Source organism: Chlorocebus sabaeus, chromosome 24 (genome assembly GCF_047675955.1).
Source record: "Chlorocebus sabaeus isolate Y175 chromosome 24, mChlSab1.0.hap1, whole genome shotgun sequence".
Lineage (NCBI taxonomy): Eukaryota > Metazoa > Chordata > Mammalia > Primates > Cercopithecidae > Chlorocebus > Chlorocebus sabaeus.
Window position 1 is genome coordinate 28,965,369 of NC_132927.1, and position 21,825 is coordinate 28,987,193.

At 39.4% G+C, this 21,825-nt stretch overlaps 2 protein-coding genes across 4 annotated transcripts in view; one reads left to right on the forward strand and one right to left on the reverse strand.

Annotated features, from left to right (window-relative positions):
- The window catches only part of TXNDC16 (thioredoxin domain containing 16), a 126,244-nt gene extending 114,444 nt beyond the window's left edge, over positions 1-11,800 (reverse strand). The window contains exons 1-4 of one of the 3 annotated variants that reach the window (XM_007986702.3): positions 11,574-11,800; positions 2,448-2,557; positions 1,588-1,823; positions 583-665 (exon numbers count right to left, since the gene is read on the reverse strand). In XM_007986702.3, the coding sequence (XP_007984893.2) occupies positions 583-665; positions 1,588-1,765 (261 nt within the window). In that variant the 5' untranslated portion in view covers positions 1,766-1,823; positions 2,448-2,557; positions 11,574-11,800. Of the gene's footprint in view, positions 1-582; positions 666-1,587; positions 1,893-2,447; positions 2,558-10,624; positions 11,517-11,573 lie in introns of those variants that run through there. The other 2 variants (XM_007986701.3, XM_073010994.1) reach the window with 2 other exon arrangements.
- A 294-nt stretch (positions 11,801-12,094) lies between these two features.
- The window catches only part of GPR137C (G protein-coupled receptor 137C), an 87,937-nt gene continuing 78,206 nt past the window's right edge, over positions 12,095-21,825 (forward strand). The window contains exon 1 of the mRNA XM_007986700.3: positions 12,095-12,851. Coding sequence (XP_007984891.1) covers positions 12,408-12,851 — 444 coding nt within the window. The 5' untranslated portion in view covers positions 12,095-12,407. The remainder of the gene's footprint in view (positions 12,852-21,825) is intronic.

Here is a 21,825-nt window from a genome sequence, read left to right on the forward strand (position 1 = left end):
TGTAATCCATGATGCATGTGGAAATTTTCTATAATACTCTATAGCAAGTTTGAACATTTTTGAGAAAACAATTAAATATGTAATGTTGAGTTGTTATAACTTTGTTCTAAAAATAAATGCGAAAAAGTGAAACATAAACCATTATAAAGAGTTATAAGAATAGAAAAAAAAACTATTCAATTACCTTCATTTTAAATGTTACTGCAGTTTGTGTAATAAAAATTTAAAAACAGTTGAATTTTGGCTACCTATTATGAAATATTCATTAGGCAAAACAAAACAGAACAAAAACCTAACTATAGGTTTGAGAAATGATACCACAGGCCCAATAGAATGGTTTACAACATAAAGTTAAATTCTAAGCTAAAAATTTTTAAACAGCTTTTTGTCCCCTCTATATGTAGTATATTATACAATAATCTGAAACTATCATTCTGTGCTTCTGTTTATTCTTACGGAAAAAAATATATTTCCACTTTGGAAAAAGATATGAAGCAGAAGTATTTTAAGATATTCATTCTTAAGCCATAAAGTTGTAAGATGTTTATCACTAACATTTTAGTAACATAAATATCTTTCTACCTTGGCAACTGAAATTCCATAGTCCTGCAAAGGTCTAACAGCCTCATTCAGTTCTTCAAGAAACACAGATGTTCTTGGGGAATCTAAAATAAAAAATGTTTCACGAATGTTTATGAATTGCCCCTTAAAAATGAATTTTAAAATCTGCAAACACAGAATAATTTGTCCAACTAGCATACAACAACGATTAATTAAACATAGCTCATTACATATTTTCACACCCTTGTTTTACTATTGTCTCATTATTCTTACTTCTAATGTTTTTATCATGATGTATTTTAACTTTGTAAATGGACCTTAAACACTTACTAAAACAAGAATATGATGTTTCATTTAAACCTACATTTGGCATTTTTCCTCCAAATTTAATACCATATACACAACACACATGTACACATACAAAAACTTTCCAAATGATTTTAAAATACCATTTTCGAATCACAATTATAATAAGGGAGCCAACAGAAATGTGTACTCACTTCACTTATTAATTCCAAGAATAGTATTTTTAAGACATGAAGACTTGAATTGGACTATCAAAAAATTATTAGTTATGTTCAATAGTTATATTAGTTAATTCAGTATAATTAACAATACAGCTAAAACAGGGTATTAAAGTATTACATTTAAAGTTTTAAAAAACTTAAAATACATGCTAAAAACATGAGAAAGTATTCTTTCAGATGTTATGTTAGTAGATAATTCTTACCTTGTATTTACTATGAACTAAGCATATAAGTAAAATCATTTAATCCTCACAACAAACTTATAAAGTACTGTTTCTTGTGAACAGATGATGAAAGAAAAACACAGAGAAGCTAAGTAACTTAACCAAGGTCACACCACAGGCCAAGTGGCAGGAGCCGGATTCAAACCCAGTCAGGATTATAGTAACAGCTGTATAGCACATATTATTTATCTTAACAGTAATCTCCCACTGTGCTTATTGATTAAATAGCAATAAAAACATCACAAGAATCACATTAGAATTTTAAAAATACTTACCAGCTTGACAAAAATAAGCTAAAGAGGCTTTTCCTGGTTGCAATGTACTAAAATATTTCTGAGGACTCAGTTCTAGTAAAGAGCCTACTGTTGGCATGTAAAAACTGCACATTATGATAAAAGAGATCCCAACTCTGAAGACACTGAAGCCAGAAGACATCATGACCTGCAGCTGCATATGAGTGGAAGATTTTGACTGCTTTTTCACTGCTGTGTTCTGTTTCCTAAGACAACACCTGGCACAGAGAAGGTATTCAACAAGGGTTTGTTGAACAAATTTGTTAAATGAATGAATGGAGTAAAATCTGCAAAAAGAAAGTTGTCATTAGTCACATCATTTGATTTTGCTAGTACTTTATCATAAAAATTTGAGGGGGGACAATATGTAACAACACTGACTTGATAATACTATTGATTTTTGATACCTACAAAAGATATCAAAGCTATCTAGAAAATGCTTAATTTAGTATTTAGTTAAGCTAATTGTCATTTTCAAGGGTTCTAAAATTAATTCTCAAATATTAATCAATCCATTTTTAATTGGGCATTTTGTTTTTATCTATAGTTGATTATGAGAAATAATCAAGTAATTATTTAATACCATTTAGATGGGAGTCAGACATCCAAAATATACCTAATATGTTTACTTTTACTTTAAATCCCGTAGAAGAAACCTATTAAAACAATGGAAGAACATTCCTTCCAAAAATACATAATTTGTAATGCCTAACCTTTAGATTTCTTTATACTGCTTAAAAATTTAAATATCTTTTTCAGCTCATACTTTAATTCAACTCTATGTTCTGGAATCAAATTTGTTCTAGACATCCTCCTCTTATCTTCTTTCTTGGTGTACTTACTTCCATGCTGTCCTCTGTATCTGCTGTTAATTCTCTTTGTTTTCTATTTTGTTACTTTCAAATTTTTCTTGAACGACTTCAGGAAGTTTTCTACTGATGATCTACGTTATCTACATTTAAAAGAAGAAAGTTTAGAAAGAAGAGTATAATATAAAAACAGCCACAGCTATAGGTGAAAATTTTGTGTTAAAATTTTTAAAATTTCAAACAGGACCCATCTCTTTCAAATGTAAGTTCACTATCTCAAAATAGGCAATAGGAAAAAACAGCAAAAGATTATTTCTATATACTCCTAAAGGTAGAATTTTTCAGCAAAGAAAAAAATGATAAAGAATTTGAAATGTATGAAAAATCATACTCAATTGAGTATTTCCTCTGTTCATTCAATATTATCAATAAGCATATAATATCTCTCCCTAATAAGCCGGTGTTCCTCAAAAAAAAAAAAAAAAATGAAGCAATTACTCATTGGTTATTTCCTAATAATTCTGTTCATCAGAGATAGTATATATCAGTGAAAAAATTTGCCATCAATTTTTAATGAGTCAAGAGTTCAAAAACTCAAAGGAAAATGACAAGCAAGAACTATAAGAGGTATATAAAAATGTAACTTTAATGACATAATTAAGGAATACCATTGCCATTAAAATTGATTATACATTACAACCATTTTAAACCAGCCTATTTTAAAGATACTTTATATTAATAGAGATGTTTTAAAATAGGTCATCCACTATTTTCTTCATATTCTGGAGAAAATGAAGGCATTTCTGAGGCTAAGGGAATAACTATATAACGTTCATTACTGTATATGAAATAACTATAACCTAATTAAACTGTACAACACGAAAAGCACAGGTGAAAGATTTGAGTATAGAATATCATCTTTCCTGGCCTCTAGGTTATAATTTAACTATTTTAACACTAAATTGGACACTAGTGTTAACACATTACTCTTTTCCCCTAGAATGTATTTTGTAGCACAAAAGGTCTAACCAGACAGCCAATGCTTAAATATTTTCCCGTATCTTCTATCTCGTTGGACAAACCAGATTATATATGTGAAAATACTGTGCTTTTAATCAGTTAGAGACATTGGTGATTGTTCTAACATATGTTTAGAGTTAGGAACTCAGTAGTAATCTCTGTAGTTTGCTCCATCTATGGTAAGATTTGATTATTTTAAAAATTACTTAAAGCAAAGAATACCACATGGGTCAGCTAGAAGTAGAATTTATGTCTTCATAATGAAATAAATACTGAATAATGATTTAAGCAAAACCATAACAACTGTTGAGAGAAAGGGAAGATAGAAAATAAGGAAACATGCAGCTAGGGTGGGAAAAGAAATGAAAAGAGAACTAAATTTTCAACTTTCACAAAACCAACACCAAGTTTACTGAAAATAGGAAGGTCAATGCCAAAACAAACAGTGAGCAGTTAAAAGTAATTGGTTCTAAGGAAGAAGAAATGGAGGCAAGGGAGTTGGGGAAGGATATCTACCTTGTAGGGCCATGGAAAAGTGGACATTTCACATGCATGCAAAATAAAACGCATTTGCTCAGAGACATGTGGTCCTCATATAAAGATCTTAACTAAAGGCAAGAGGATGTGGGTGGAGAAAGAGAGTATCAGCAAGAGCACAGTGAAAACAAAGATACAAAAGGTACTCGGTGACTTTTTTTTTTTTTTTTTTTAACCTCCAGTAATTAGAAAAGGGAATGAAAAACAATACTTGGCCAGCCACAGCGGCTCACGCTTATAATCCCAGAGCTTTGGGAGGCCGAGACAGGAAGATCACTTGAGCCCAGGAGTTCAAGAGTAGCCTAGACAACATAGAGACCCTGTCTCTATTAAAAGAAAGAAAAAAAAATTTGTCATGCATGGTGGCACACACCTGTAGTCCCAGCTACTCGAGAAGCTAAGATGGGAGGATCGTGATTGAGGCTGCAGTGAGCCATGATCACGCCACTGCACCCCAGCCTGGGTGAAAGAGGAAGATCCTGTCTAAAAAACAAAACAACAACAACAACAACAACAACAACAAAAATTAATACCACAAAAATCTAGGTATCAAAACCAAGTGATGAGTACCTTTGGAGAAATGTGGCCGTATTATCTTGGTGTGACAGTCCATTAGTATAGTTCTAGTTATCCTTGCAGTTACTGATTACGCTTAAGCTCCCTCCATCCCCCACCTCTGGGGAAGTTAGTTAAGACCACCAGATGACTTACTGTGGCCAAGAAAATGTGAGCAAAAGTGACATCTGTCTCTTTTGGGCAACAGTTTCGGCAGCTAGTGTTAATAAGGCCAGGCTTTACTGTCTTCTGTTGTAGTCAAGAGAAATGCCCGAATGGTGCCTATTCTGTAAGCATAAGAATAACAGAGAACTCCTAGCTAATGTGTAATAAGCATGTGACAGAGGAAGAAATAAACCTTGTTGCTTTGTTACTGAGATGGCAGGGGCTATTATAGCAGCATAAACTATTTTCTCTTAACCTGTATATAAACTAGAAGTGAGATGCCACCTTGACAAAAACTCCAAAACACTGGGTTAGGGGCCAAGCAGCATAGAAACTGTTCTAGGCCTACTCAAGGAAACATTTATCAGAGACTGGAGCTCAGCAAGTGACCCATATTAACAAGTTTGATAAAACTGTCACTACAATTGTTTGGAGGTGACATGTACCTGATTAACTTACAATGAATATGTACCTAGGTTCCTGTGGCTAATGAACTTATTTATAGCCCTAAAAGAAGACGTTGGAAGATAGATTAGTACTGTGTGATGGTTGCTGTTGGTGGTGTTTAACCAGGTATTAAAAGAAAAATACTCAGAGAAGAACTGCCATCCAAAAGACTAGATGTTCAAAACTTAAAACAATCCTTAGGCGCCCACTGGAACATGGTCACAAAGCAAACTGACAAAACTGCTCAGACACAGAAAGAGGCCAAATGCTCCAAAGCCAATTTCAGATGTGGCCAAGAATAATAAAAATAGAAGAACCTCACACAGGGCAAAGCCAAGGACCACGGAGAACTATGCTGTAGGGCATGTGAAGAGTAAGAACGATTTGTTACTGGTCTAAAATAATGACATAAATACAGAAATGGAGTGTAAATGTTTAGAACATTTTATAGCAATTTCACACAGTAATTTTATGTTTATTGAATCTAGTAATTTTAAAATTGGGCTTGTAATTTGATATTCTTTATTTCATTTTTCCTGTAATTCATTTCTATTGTGTTAGATAGGAGTGTTGTTGTTGTTGTTTCAACTGGCCTAGAGAACTCAGGGAACAGAACTAGAGCCCTAGCAACATTTGCCCAGAGAGATTTCAACTGTAGATTGCTACAATCTAGAATCTGGTGTGTGTTTTCCATTCTTCCTCTCCCCAAACACGAACACTTACAGTTCTCTCTCCCAACACTGTCTTATGTATTCAACAGGGGCTGGCAGACAGATAACTTCTATCTAGACCAGTAAAGAGGTGACCACTGCTGGGCATTACTCAGGGATCCTGAACTTTAGGCTTCACGTAGTGAAGATGGTAATTCTGAATTACCTCCACCAGGAAAAGTCAAGGAAGAAATACATGTACAAAGGAAAGCATTTGTTGACAAGAGAGAATGTTCAAATGTTTCTAGTTCTCTACACATTAAAATTATACCTCTCACTTCCTTGAGTTAGGTATGGCCATGACTTGGCCAATGAAATGTGCAAGGTGACATGTACTTCTGGAAGCTTTTAAGAGTCAGTATACGTGTGCAATGAATCACAACACACTGTCCCTCTGCCATGATCACTGATAACACTCAAAATTAGGCCTTCTCTGTCAGCCCAAGTCCCAGAAAGAGAACACCATGGGGAAAAGCTTCCAGCTGATCCAATATGTGACAGTTACTACGGGACTGAATGAAGGGGGAACAAAGGCAGAAATGAAAATAAAGACAAAATAATCTGTTTTAAAGAAGGGGTCAGGAGGCTCCTTGCTTCTAGTGAATAAGGGCCTTGAGCTTCCACAACCCTTCATATTTATTGGGTAGCAAGAATAGGGAGCAGCAGGTAAAGGTTGGTCAGCTGCTTGATTTATCACAGGTTCACATGATTGCTAACAGGCTTCAGATGTTCCTGCAGATAATCACAAGAAGCACTGCGCCTGGGGCATGACTGGCCTCAGCCTTCTTCTGGGCGGCAGACGCAGTTTGTCAGTTTGCCAACAACCTGCTTCATGAGAACAGTTTGCTGTTCGCCTCCAGTGGTATACTGAGTTGGTTACGACCCCCATTCTTTCTACCTTCAACACTATTAGGCTGGACGCGGTGGCTCACACCTGTAATCCCAGCATTTTGGGAGGCTGAGACAGGTGGATTACCTGAGGTCAGGAGTTCAAGACCAGTCTGACCAACATGGTGAAACCCTACTAAAAAGTACAAAAGAATTAGCCAGGCGTGGTGTCAGGTGCCTGTAATGCCAGCTACTCAGGAGGCTGAGGCAGGAGAATCGCTTAAACCCAGGAGGGGGAGGTTGCCATAAGCTGAGATTGCACCATCGCACTCCAGCCTGGGCAACAAGAGTGAAACTCCATCTCAGGAAAAAAACAAAACAAACTATGATTTTAAACTCCTAATGTTTCGGGGTTGTTTCCACAGTATAACCCAGTCTGGCACTATTAATAGACCTGGTCTTAGTAATGGGTAAAAGGATTATGACTTGAACATAAGACGACTCTTTAAAATGCAATTTGACTATTATCACAACAGATGCCAATACTAAGAGACAGGAAAAGTCACAGGTAAATGTTTTCCATAGCATGTTTGCCAATACTACCGATACACCTCTCAACTACATGTAGACTTCGAGCCTTTGGGCTGGAAGAGGCCCTCAATTCTTCAGTATAATGGTCCTGCTAGCATGGATCAGAGTTGGCATGTAAGATGTAACTTTTGTCTCATCCCTAAAGAAGTATGTTTGCACAGCTCATTTAAATAATAGAAAGAATGAGTGACATGTAACTAAAGACTAATACAAGAGGGTAACCACACTGTAAGAATGGCTCCGTGAGACAATAGTAGAAAAAGGGCTAAAGCATGCACATAAAATGTTAAAGGCGATAAAAGTGTCCTTTGTTCAGCAACCGAATGTTAAGCTCCAAAGGACACCAAGGAGGAAGTACTTCAAGAGAAAATGCTAGACTTCTTGTTAGTAAGGAGACAGTATAAGGATTTGCCTTATGGGCAAAGACTTCATGTCTAAAACACCGAAAGCAACAGCAGCAAAAGCCAAAATTGACAAATGGGATCTCATTAAACTAAAGAGCTTCTGCACAGCAAAAGAAACTACCATCAGAGTGAACAGGCAACCTACAGAATGGGAGAACATTTTTGCAATCTACTCATCTGACAAAGGGCTAATATCTAGAACCTACAAAGAACTCAAACAAATTTACAAGAAAAAAACAAACAACCCCATCAAAAAGTGGGCAAAGGATATGAACAGACATTTCTCAAAAGAAGACATTCATACAGCCAACAGACACATGAAAAAATGCTCATCATCACTGGCCATCAGAGAAATGCAAATCAAAACCACAATGAGATACCATCTCACACCAGTTAGAATGGCGATCATTAAAAAGTCAGGAAACAACAGGTGCTGGAGAGGATGTGGAGAAATAGGAACACTTTTACACTGTTGGTGGGACTGTAAACTAGTTCAACCATTATGGAAAACAGTATGGCGATTCCTCAAGGATCTAGAACTAGATGTACCATATGACCCAGCTATCCCATTACTGGGTATATACCCAAAGGATTATAAATTATGCTGCTATAAAGACACATGCACATGTATGTTTATTGCAGCACTATTCACAATAGCAAAGACTTGGAATCAACCCAAATGTCCATCAGTGACAGATTGGATTAAGAAAATGTGGCACATATACACCATGGAATACTATGCAGCCATAAAAAAAGGATGAGTTTGTGTCCTTTGTAGGGACATGGATGCAGCTGGAAACCATCATTCTTAGCAAACTATCACAAGAACAGAAAACCAAACACCGCATGTTCTCACTCATAGGTGGGAACTGAACAATGAGATCCCTTGGACTCGGGAAGGGGAACATCACACACCGGGGCCTATCATGGGGAGGGGGGAGGGGGGAGGGATTGCATTGGGAGTTATACCTGATGTAAATGACGAGTTGATGGGTGCAGCACACCAACATGGCACAAGTATACATATGTAACAAACCTGCACGTTATGCACATGTACCCTACAACTTAAAGTATAATAATAATAAATAAATTTAAAAAAAAAACAAAAAAAAGGATTTGCCTTTGTGTTCCTGAGGCAGGTAGAACAGCTGGTAGCCCTCGTTAGCCCCACCAATCCCATTTTGGTATAGGGTACCATATGCAATAGTAATTGACAAACAGTTCTGCTTTTTTTTTTTTTTTTTTGAGACAATCTTGCTCTGTCACCCAGGCTGAAGTGTAGTGGTGCAATCTCCACTCACTGCAAGCTCCGCCTGCCCAGTTCACGCCATTCTCAGGTCTCAGCCTCCCGAGTAGCTGGGAGTATAGGCGCCCACCAGCACGCCCTGCTAATTTTTTGTATTTTTAGTAGAGACAAGGTTTCACCGTGTTAGCCAGGATGGTCTTGATCTCCTAACCTCATGATCTGCCCGCCTCGGCCTCCCAAAGTGCTGGGATTACAGGTGTGAGCCACCATGCCCGACCCAAACAGTTCTGCTTTTAAATGGTTGAAAGACTACTATGCTAGGGTCATCTGTCCTCTCAGAACAACAATATTAAATCTTCATGCATTTGGACACATTTAAATTTTAGAATAACTGACACCAAGCTTTTCTAGGAAACCCTTGGTTAGTTCCCCCTTTATAGGCCTAATATTCCCTTATGATTAACCATAAAATTAATGGCTTTCCCTCTCAGAAAAGAAGGAAATTAACAACTATAACTATTAAATAAATTGTATCAACATCTGTGGCCATCATACTCAGGAAAAAGACACACTTCCTATTTTGCAACAAATGGAGCATATAATGCTTACAAAGTTCGCGCCTAAGAACAACATTCTGTCTGAAGTCAGCTTGCTTAGTTTAATGCTCCTACTGGAGAACAGAACCTGCTCACTGAACCAGCCTCAAATAAAATGTTGATTAGATCTCAACACAGTTTATCATTTCAGACCCAAGGAGGCAATAAAAGGGGTCAACATCTCTCCCCTTTAGAGCCTTTTCAAAGCAGTTGGGAGAAAAATCCTCTACCTGCACCCTCACCCCGCAACTCTATACACACACTCCCATCCCCCAAAAAAGAAGAAAGGAGGAGGCTATCCAGATTTGCTTTTACTGACACATGGCAGGTGGCAGGTAAGTCTCACAGACAAAGACCTAAAATTAGTATAGGTACCATCCAGACGTTTACTATCACTTTGGGCAGAGAATACAGGAGAAAAACACTTTTATAGTAAAAGTCTATTGATGACTTGAAATGTGCACACCAATGATTATGGAAGATGCAAATAGGCCATGGCAGAGAATATGCGGTGCCCTTGATTTTGACAAGTGCCTAAAACCACATAACTCTGATTTTATGCTTAAATGCTTCAGCACATTACTGCAATCAATTACATCACTGCTGGCATGAGCATCCTGTCTCCTATTTGAAGAGACTTGTGTCCTGCCCTAACCACATTCTCTAAAAACACATAAGATGAAGTTCTTACGTTCCAATAAACAAAATCCTGCTCCAAAGCATAGATGTTGGATTAGGCCTGTTAACTTCTTAGAGCAAGCCGTACCCTCTCATACACTGCACTCTCTACCTGCTCAGCTGAACGTTTCATCTGAGAGATGTCTAGGTAACAGTGCCGGGCCTGTACATCTACTAATACAGTTTGTCAGCAAACCTCTAAGGAACTCGAACCACACTAGTATCTGGTACCTAGACAAACGACTATCCCAGACTCTACAAAATAGACTTTAAAGTTCCCTGTGGAATACTTAGCTAGGAAAAAAAGAGAGCAACACTCCTCTTGGGCAAAGCATACGACAAAGGCCAGCCTGGACAATATGGTGAAACCTCGTCTCTCCCCCCCCCCCCAAAAAAAAAAAAAAAAATCAGCCGGGCATGGTGGCGCCAGTACCTGTAGTCCCAGTTACTTGGGAGGCTGAGGTGGGAGGATTGCTTGTGCCCAGGAGGTGGAGGTTTGCAGTGAACTGTCACTACAGCCTGGGTGACAGAGCGAGACCCTGCACGAAAAAAGAAAAACAAAAAAGCATAGGACAAAGGATGGTGAGGTAAGGAAAGCTGGGTCTTGGTTGCTCCAATAGACGTGGCAATGTCTTTCACAAGGATATTGAATTTGTAATGTGCTGTATATTCTAAAGAAAACAAATTATTTCCTCTTAATTTTGCACTACTTGCTAATTTTATTCCCAAATAGGAAAAAAAAATCAACAACTATGTGCTGGCCTAATATACATTAGTCGATGTGATTATTCCTCGCTTCTTTACAGCAGTAACATAGCATGTATTTTCTCTCTCAGCCCCAGGAATAGCGCCACCATCTACCATAAACAGGTCCAAGGGCTTCAACACATGTGGAATTTAAACAGTACAGAATATTCTACTTCCTCTCCAGGCAATCATCAGACTTACAAGTCTGTTTCTGCCTTTTTCCCAAAACTGAAGCCCAGAGCATCTTCCCAAATTCTACGTTTGAAAGAACGAGCTTCCCCCTGCTCACAGATCGCTTCAACATCCATCTGACACTACTATTACTCCTCCTTAAGAGACACATCCCTTGGGAGGGAAGTGTCTTTCACTTAAGAGCTCCGGTTCTCCCCGTTGCCCCTTTCCATCCCCTTGACCCACAAAGGGCTCCGGTGTTTCCCGCCGTTCATACAGAGAAAACAGAAGGTAAAACGCCCTCAGGAGGCTCCAGGTGAGGTCCTTCAGTGCCCCAGAGGCGGGTGTCCTAAGTCAGACTCCGGAGCTCTGCAGTGCAGCCCTGGCTACAGAAAGCCGCTTCGTCTGAATCCCCGGGTCTGCAGGCAGAGCCCACAGCCTGAAGGACCGGCGCTGCCACCTACCTGCCCGGGACCTGCAGACGGGGACCTGGGCCGTTCCTGAGGCCGCGCGGCCAACAGTTCCCGCCGCCATGCGACGTAGTAGGAGGCAGAAGGCCGGGCCGTGCCAGACTAGCCGGGTAGCCTGGAACCACTTCGCCAACCTGCGAAGGCGTAGCACCGCTCCTTCCCAGCCTGCGGCCGCCACCGACTCGACAGAGTCGGCCTCCTGGACAAAAAACAACCTGCGAAGCTCCTCCTTCTCCTCGTGCTCCCTACGTGAGGCACTCTCTAACCAATAGGAAGCGCGGTGGGCGGAGGGAGAGTGACAGACGATTACAGAGTCCTCCCGCCGGCGCGAACGGGCGGTGCAGTAGCAGGTCCAATCAGCAGCGTGGGTGGGAAGTACAGGGGAGGGAGAAAGTAGGAAAATTAAGCCCCCAATCAGATTTCGGGGCCCTCGAGCGACGGGTACGGCGGCCCGTGGCCTTCCGAGCACGGCGCTCAGGGGGCGTGCCTGGCCGGGCCAATCGGCGCGAGCCCACAGTGCGGAGCGAGCGCCTCAAATGCTCGGGTTTCTCAGCTGATTGTCTCCAGCCGAGAGTTGTTTTTTGCAGCTACGGAGCCGAGCCGCAGCAGGAGGAGCCGAGACCCCCGAGGGGTGGGGGGAAACAGGAGGCGGGGTCGGGGGGGAGCCGCGGCTGTTCTGCGCGGGACTCCGGGTCCCGTCACGGCGCTTCCTGGGGTTAGAGGCTGGGGCGGGTGGGGGGTAAGGGGGCAGTCCTTCTCCCCTTCGACGGCGGCTTCGAGTCCAGCCCCTTCCTTCCCGCGCTCGCTCGCCCGGCCCCCAGCCCCCTCATGAGGGTGTCCGTGCCGGGTCCGGCGGCCGCTGCGGCCCCCGCGGCCGGCCGCGAGCCCTCCACGCCCGGCGGGGGCGGTGGAGGCGGAGGCGCCGTCGCTGCCGCCTCAGGCGCCGCGGTGCCGGGCTCCGTGCAATTGGCGCTGAGCGTCCTGCACGCCCTGCTCTACGCCGCGCTGTTCGCCTTTGCCTACCTGCAGCTGTGGCGGCTGCTCCTGTACCGCGAGCGGCGGCTGAGTTACCAGAGCCTCTGCCTCTTCCTCTGTCTCCTGTGGGCAGCGCTCAGGACCACCCTCTTCTCCGCCGCCTTCTCGCTCAGCGGCTCCTTGCCCTTGCTCCGGCCGCCCGCTCACCTGCACTTCTTCCCCCACTGGCTGCTCTACTGCTTCCCCTCCTGTCTCCAGTTCTCCACGCTCTGTCTCCTCAACCTCTACCTGGCGGAGGTAAGGCAGGAGGGCCGGCATGCGGGGCCCGGGCGGGTACGCGGGGCCGCCGGGATCAACTCCCGCTGAGGACCATCGGGGGCAGGGGGGTGGGCAGCTAGAGGCGGACTGGAAACCAGCCTGGGGAAACTGAGGCACACCTGGAGTGTGAGCCAGTGTTTTCGTCCTAAACTTAAGTGGCTGATTGGCTCGATTACTGAGGGGTCCGGGGCTAGGGGGTGAGTGAGTGAGAGTGTGTGTGTCTGACAACTTAAAACAGCAACGGAACGAACCCTTTGTTTGGTGTTCTGGCCCTCTGAGGTAAGGCGTTGGTGGCACCAACAAAGTGGCATCTCAAGAAGTAGCAGCCCCGGTGGCTCTGCCGAAGCCGGACTGTGTTGAGGGAGGTTGGATGCTGAGGTAGCAGCAGCTCTGCTGAAGCTGGACTGCTGCCAGCCATTACGTCACCAGGCAGAGCTGTTCCTCTGCTATTGTTGCTGCGTTTCTTTTATTAGAAGCTTATATTCCCTCCTGCATCTCTTTTCCTGTGGCTCGATAAGCCTCACGCAAATTTCGTTCGATAGTTCCCCAGCAGGGTTGATGATCAATAACCAATGCTGAGGATCAGGATAAGGACCTCCATAAAGCCCTTAATGTTTGTCCCAGTTGCTTCATGCTTTAGTGGTTTATCCCACCTCCTATAGCATAGTCTTTTTTGGACCTTATTAAGAGAAAAAAATACTAGCTCAACCTGTGCCTATTGCAGAAACAAAACCACCAAACTGTTTTTGCAATAACTTGCTTAATATCTGGAACCTAATCACACCCCCTTTCTCTTTTATGGGGAATTGCTGGTTGGATTGCATTGTTCTGCAGCGCTTAGGTATTTGACCCATTTCAAACAGGTTTGGGAGTGTAAGATTGTCAATCATGTGTGTCAGCTTGTGGTATTTAAGCCATAATATTTTGAGAATTTCCCCAAGAAAGTCCTCCTTCCCACCAAAAGAAAAGCTTGAGGAGGGGAGGAAGCAAGGTGACATCATATGCTTAATACAGACTAATATAGAATAATATTGGCCTATGCAGCTAATCCTCTCAAAGGCTTTTTTGGAGGTGATGGCATTAATATAGTTCCAAGCAAAAATTTTTTTTAAATGACGTAGATTAAGTGTTTATATTTCCTACATAAACCAACTCTTTTCTCGTTTAATAAATAGGAAGTAGAATGCGTAATTTTAAAGTCAGTCATAACGTCAACTGTTTAGCACACTAAAAACAATAGTTGAAAACAACAAAACTAATTTAACTTTTATTATTTTCCTTCTCCATCCTTTGAAAGTCCAAACAATACAATGACAAAACCCCAAAGCAGTAAGCGGAAATAAGCAGCATAGGTTATCACAAATGAGATAATGATGCCATAGTCGTGTCACTTATTTGAGGATGTTCTAATCTAGTTGTCCTTTAAGCTGTTAAAACACTTCTACCCTTTACTTAAACTGATACATTGTAATCTTCCTGCCACCATTTCAGATAGTGTGTTAGTGACTTCTCAACACTGAAGCTTTTACTCCAGCTTGAGATGTTTACCTGAAAGTGACTAGCGATTTTTATGCCAGGAGCATCAGATGACTTTGTTTTTTCCCTATACATTTTGATTTACAAAATAGTATGAATGATTCACTGTAAAATAGTTGGTAGGCATTTCATAAAGTGGATTAAACACTCTTTTTTACTTCTTGAGGTATAACATATACCATAAAGTCCACAATCTTAAATGCACACCTAGATGGAATTTTACATCTGTATACACGCATGTTACCACCACCCAGGTTAAGATATAAAGCATTTTCCGTGTCCCAGAAGGTTCCCTTTTTACCATCTGCCAGTCAGTAGCTCGCTCAGATAAGCACAAAGTGGGTAAACACCATCACAAAAAAGGATATATATTTAAGCTCAAAATCCTGAAGGTAAGCTTATATAGCATAGAATCCACAGAGTATCTAGATTGGGTCTTGAGACTTTGACCTAATACTCAAGCTAGTGAGGAAGAATTTAAAGTCTAAAAGTCTTCCTGTTAAATGTTTGTGTGATGTACTTTTTTTAAAACGATAAAACTCTATTAACCTGAAAAACATAATTTGGAAAGAAGCTGGGATAAAGCTTTTTTCCTTTGTAATGCCTGCTAAAAAGGGTGTGAGTTGTTTGTCCTTTCTTTTTATAATCAAATTAGCGATTTTAGGACACAGTTGTACTTAAGAGAACAAATTGTCAGTTTTCTTGAAAGCCTGTTTGAAAGGAGATATCTTAACCAGAAATCATTTCTCTTTTCATTACAGAAAATCGCCAGGAACCTGTATTTAAGAGAGTATTTGAGTTCAAATTTTTATATCAATTCCAGATAACTGGAAGTATACTTCCCATTGATCATTCTGAATTAATGAAGTTTTTCCTAGTGAGTTCTTCATATTATAGCAAAGTGGAAGGGAAAGCCTATGTGGTGATAAATATAAGACTTAACTGATGTTTAATTTTTTTTAACCAAAAGCCCCTGTATCTTTTTTGAATAGTTTTGTGTGTCTTGATAACCAACTCACTCTGTCTTTACTGTATGCCGTATTAAATACCAATTCCATATTACTTTTCACTTATTTAAAGCATTTGTTTTTTCCAATTCTCACTAAGAGTAGCTTTCAGGACTTAGTTATAAAGAACCGTGGATCAGTATAAAAAGTAAAACAAACCCTACTACTTTGAATACATTTTGGCAGATATTCTAAAACTCATGTTTTTGAAAAGAAGGACTTTGTGTGTGTGTGTGTGTGTGTGTGTGTGTGTCTGTGTGTCTATACTTGAAATAAGATGAAGGAAAGTAGCCCTTTCTTAAACAGTTGAGCTTCTCAGTGTTTCGTACTTAACCTCCTGGAAACCGATAGTTGAGAGAGGGGGAAAAACCACCTTGTACACTAATCTAAAAACACATATTGAACTTCTGGCAGGATAGGTAGGACATGAGCTTTACCAGAGAAAGGTTCACACTCCTGGACTTTTACCGGAGAAGACTTCAATATTTAAAACAGACTATCTGATAAAATTGATTCTGTCTACCATTAGAACATGTTGAACGACTTAAAAGGAGAATTGACGGCATCACACAGTATATCCATGTAAGAAACCTGCATGTGAACCTCCTGAATCTAAATTTTTTTTTTTTAATGAGAGTTGATGGTATACCATCTTGAAGTGTTGTGATGCATGCCAAAATCAATGAGTTCATCTTCAACATATTGAAGTTCTTACTTCCAATTTGATCTTAGGAGTGCCAGTTGCTTAATGAGGATAAAGTACAGTGACTTAATCACAATGCCAAAACAGCTAGGAAAATTAAATTCAAAATCTTAACTCTTACGTTTATGGATGCTATTATTGTCCCTACTAGTAGATGTATTCTTATATTGGTATACTTCAAATAACGTGTAAGTCAACTTGCAGGTTCATTGATTTTGTTCTGTTCTTTGATTTCCCACAGAAGTAGAAATCATACTTCTACCACCTAAAATAGAAATTCCTTGAGGATAAGAAGGAATATTTTACATATTTTTATCTCTAGCAACTAGAACAATGGTGATTATATTATTGAATGACACTTTATAAAAAGGTCAAAATTTAGAAAATATTTAGTCATCTAAAATGTAGGGGTTAACTTTATTTTGATGAACATTTGAGGTAAATTATATACTGTCTGGAATCTATTTTCTGCCTAAAAGATTTCATACAATATAGAGTTTTGTTTAATGAAACTATTTTTATCTCATGGCAAATGGCCCATACTAATTAGGGCTTTGCTAATTTACTTTCAACAAATTCTACAAAATAGAAAAGTCTGTAAGACAAGTCTCATATCCTGAGTCAGTTACTGTTTACCAGAAATAGTGGTTTAGCTCAATGTTTGACTTTTATCTATAACTGACTATAAACTGTTTTTGTCTGAATCTACTAAATTTTTTCACTATCTTGATCTTATTTCTCCTGAAATCATCTGTGAAGCTGAAGTTTCAGATACATACCTGTAACAAAAGACATGATTATAATGCCTTATATGTTATGCAATTGGTATTTTCAAAACACTTTGTAACATTTATTTTCACAACCCCCATGAAATAGGTAGACATGGATGTGATTTGTCCAAAATTACATGGCTAATATGTATCAGATGTGAGACTATTATATAGCTCAGGTGCTATGAAGTCTTATCAAGTAATTTCTTCCTATACCATGAACTTTCCTGGATGTATCATTGCTTTATTACTTGGTGCTTCTCTAACTTGCTTTCCCATTTTCACACTGTTGGAAACCTTTTCCACTGTCTCGCAAAGTCCTTCTTCCCCTTTCATCCACTGCATATGACTCCTGGTTTAGAGAAGTAGAAGCCGGGGTCATCTGGCTGACCATAGATTCAGAAAAATGCCTAACAGTGCTGCAGAGAGTAGTCAGTCTTTTTCAATGCATGATTGGGCTGGCAAGAAAAGGCCAGAAACTACCAAAAAAAAAAAAAAAAAAAAAACTAACAACAAAAAACAGCAAATGCAGAATGATAAAATATCACACAAATGTGTGTCTTGTGGGGGTAGGGCAGGAGTGGTTTTCAGCTGCCTCCTGCTATCCTACTGCGCAGATTTTAATTGTGTGCGTTGAGGGTGTAGGGAGGTGTCATTGCAGGCTGTGCCTTGCAGTGAAGTCTTATTAAAGACTTCATCCCCTCCAGCATAATGCCACAATCCTTTAAGTGTACATCTTCAGTGGATCAACTAGGAAAATAAGCAGGTCCTCAGAGCTAGATAGGGGGTACACATTGGGAAATAAAAGTCTTCCCTGGGAATGCAAAACAAGCTCATTCTTGTACAAGTTTGAAGCCTAAATTCACATCAGTTCTGTGAGTGGACTGGGGGGTTTCAGGAGATCTAACTTGAAAACATAGTTATCCTTGCTTGATACTAACCTCAAGGAGCTATAAGAAGCAGATGCAAAGCATCTGTGGAGGAATGTACTTTAAACCCAGACTTCTGACAGATAAAATTCCAAAAAACATGGATTCAGAATCAAAACTCACACTGGGGAATTGCAGATACCAGAATTATCAAATACATAGTACACAATAATTACTCATTTATGAATTAAACACTGTTGAAATGTAAAACTTAAAATTGGCACATTTGGAAATCATTTTTAATGAAAAAATTAAGAACTGAAATAGATGGTTAAAACAGATTAAACACAGTTAAAATGAAAAAGTGAACTAGAAGATCTCAGGAAAAAAAATCACTCAGAATATAGCCCAGAGAAATAAAAGATGGAAGATACAACCAATGGGTGAAGAGAGAGTGAGGAAATAATGAGCAGGTCCAACATATGTGTAATTGGAATTATAGAGAAATTATTCAAAGGGAAGATAAGAGTTTACCCAAATTTATGAAAGACATCAAAGTTTCAAATCCAGAAAGCCCAGCATATCCAAGGTGGGCTTTGTGAAAACATATTTTAAGTAAACTTCAAAACACTGGCCTGGCGTGGTGGCTCACGCCTGTAATCCCAGCACTTTGGGAGGCCAAAGTGAGCAGATCATGAGGTCAGGAGATCAAGACCCTCCTGGCTAACACGGTGAAACCCCAGCTCTCCTAAAACTACAAAAAATTAGCTGGGCATGGTGGCATGCGCCTGTGGTCCCAGCTACCCGGGAGGCTGAGGCAGGAGAATTATTTGAACCTGGGAGGTAGAAGTTGCAGTGAGCCAAGATCACACCACTGTACTCCATCCAGCCTGGTGACAGAGCAAGACTCCATCTCAAAAACAAAACAAACAAAAAAACTTCAATAATCAATGTGATAAAAACCATATGTATAGTGTAAAGGAGAAAATCATATGATCATCTCAATAGATCCAGAAAGAAGAATTTGATGAAATTCAACCATAGATGATTTTTTTAAATTAACTTTTAGTAAATGAGAGAAAAGGGGGGATTTTTTCAGTCTAATAAAAAGCATCTTCAAAAAGCCTATAGCTGACATTATGCTTAAGAAATATTCACCGCATATTTCCTAGGACAAGAACAAAGTACTTCACAACATTGTACTGGAGGTCTTAGCCATTGCAATAGGCAAGGGAAAGAAAAACGTTTGAAAATTAGAAAAACAGAAGTAAAATTGTTGCTATTTGTAGGTGACACAATTTCTTAGGTCAAAAATTCTAATCTATAGATAACTACAGGAAGTAATATCTAAGCTTATAGGATATAACTTTATATACTGGCAGAAAACAGAAAAATGAAATATAAAAATTCCACTTGGCAGGGCATGGTAGCTCATGCCTTTAATCTCAGCACTTTGGGAGTCCGAGTTGGGAGGATCACTTGAGCTCAGAAGTTCAAGACCAGCCTGGGCAGCATAGACCTCATCTCTACAAAAAAATTTTTTAAATTAGCCAGGTGCCGTGGCATGTGCCTCTAATTCCAGCTACTTGGGAGACTGAGGTGGAAGGATCACTTGAGTCCAGGAGATCAAGGCTGCAGTGAGCCAAGGTTGTACCACTGCACTCCAGCCTGGGCGACAGAACAAGACCCTGTTTCGAAAACAAAAGACAATTCTACATGCAATAGTGTCAAAAAATTAAAATACTTAGGAATAAATAAAAGATGTGCAAGACCTCTACAAGAAAAACTACAAAACATTGAGAGAAATTAAAGAGGCCTCAGTGAATGGAAAAATATACCCTGGAAAGGTCATTGTTTTTAAGGTGTTATTTCTCCCTCAATTTGACCTATAAATTCAGTGCAATTCCTATTACAATTTTTGCAGGATATTTTGGTAGCTGTTGCCAAGATGGTTTTAAAATATGCGTGGACATACGAGGGACTTAGTAAGGATCACACAACTTCAAGAGTAACTGTAAAGCTACAGTAATCAAGAGAGTGTAATACTGGGGTAAAGATAGACATATAGCTCAATGGAGCAGGATAGAGAATCCAGAATTCGACCTATATGTATATAATCAACTGATTTTTTTCCCCCCAAAAGTGCCAAGTTAATGTAGTGGGGGAAAAGTTTTGTCAACTAATAGTTCCAAAATAATTGAAAATTCATATGGGAAATATGAACATTGATTCTTACCTCACACTATAAAATGTACTTGACATAGATCATAGACCTAACAGTAAAAGCTAAAATGTGTAGAAGATAGAAGAAGATGTTTTCTTGGAGGAGGCAAAGGTTTCATAGTAAACAAAAAGGTGTGAACCAAAATTGACAAATGAGACTTTATCAAAATTTAAAACTTTTGTTTTTTGCAAGACAGATAATGAAGAAGCAAGCCACAGACTGGAGGAAATATTTGCAGCACATGTATCTGGCAAAGTACATTTATCCAAAATATATAAAGAACTCATAATAAGAAAATCCAGTAAAAATGAACAAAGGATTTGAACAGATACTTCACAAAAGAAGATATATGCATAGCCAAGAAACACATGAAGAGATGCTCAAGATGTAGTTATTAGGAAAACAAAAATTACACTCACATTGAGCTACCACTAAGCATTGATTAGCAGGACTAAAATTTAAAAGAGTGACAATACCAACTATTGACCAAACTGTGGATTAATTGGAACTCCTACACTGATTATATGAATGTAAAGTTTTACAACCACTTTGGAAAACAGTGTAGCAGTTGTTAAAAAACATAAGCCTGTCATAAAATCTAGCCGTCACAGAAGCCAGGTGTGGTGGCACAGGCCTATAGTCCCAGCTACTCAGGAAACTGAGGCAGGAGGATCACTTGAGCCCAGCAGCTCAAGACCAGCCAGGGCAGCATAGCAAGACCCTGTCTCAAAACTTATGGAGAAAAATCTGGCCATTATAGATATTTACCCAAGAGAAATGAAAGCATATATTCCTATAAAAACTTGAACATGGATGTACATAATAGCTTTATTCACAATAGCTCAAAACTGAAATTAACCCAGATGTTCATCAGAAATGAATGAACAAAATATACCAATACAAAGGAATACTACTCAGTAGTAGAAGCAAAGAAACTAACTACTGACACAACAACATGGATTAATCTCAAAATCAGTATGATGAATGAAGGAAGCCAGGGAAAAATGAGCTCACACTGTATCATTTCATTTATATTAAATTTTAGAAAGTGCAAACCTATGGTCACAAAAAACAGATCACTAGTTTCCTGGGGTCTGGAGCAGAAGGGAGGACTTACAAAAAGGGGGCAGGGTGAAATTTAGTGGGTAGGGAAATATTCTGTATTTGATTATGATAGTTTCAAAGGTTGTACAGCTTTCTTAAAACTCAGAATTGTACACCTTAAATGCATGCAGTGTATTGTACATAAATTATATTTCAATGAAGTTGATTTTAAACATTTCAGGCCTTTCCAATTTACTCCAAGAATAAAAGCTGAAGCAGAGAAGAAATGTACAACATGCAGCTCCATCATTTATCAGCTCTGTGTAACTTGGTTAGGTTGCTTGGGTAAATCACTTACCTTTTCTGTGCCTATTTTCCTTATAAAAATCAGAATAATATCTGCCTCATAGAATTACTGTGAAAATTATATACTTCATAAAAAATGTTTGGGACATGGTATGTACTATTGATTGTTAGCTATTGTTAAATTTTAAATAATTGGGATTTCATAGTCTACATTCTCACACCCCTAAAACAACAAGCCAGAATTCAGTAACAAAAATAACTTGTAAAGCTGAGCATGGTGGCACGTGTCTGTAATCTCAGCTACTCTGGAGGCTGAGGCGGGAGGATCACTTGAGCCCAGGAGATTGAGTCCAGGCCTAGGCAATGTATCAAGACCCTGTCTCTTAAAAAAACTACAAACAAAAAGCAACTTACAAAGGTTCATTTAGAAATTTTTAAAACAGTTATGAACAACATGGGTAAAGGAAGAAATTCCAATAGCATTTAAGAATACT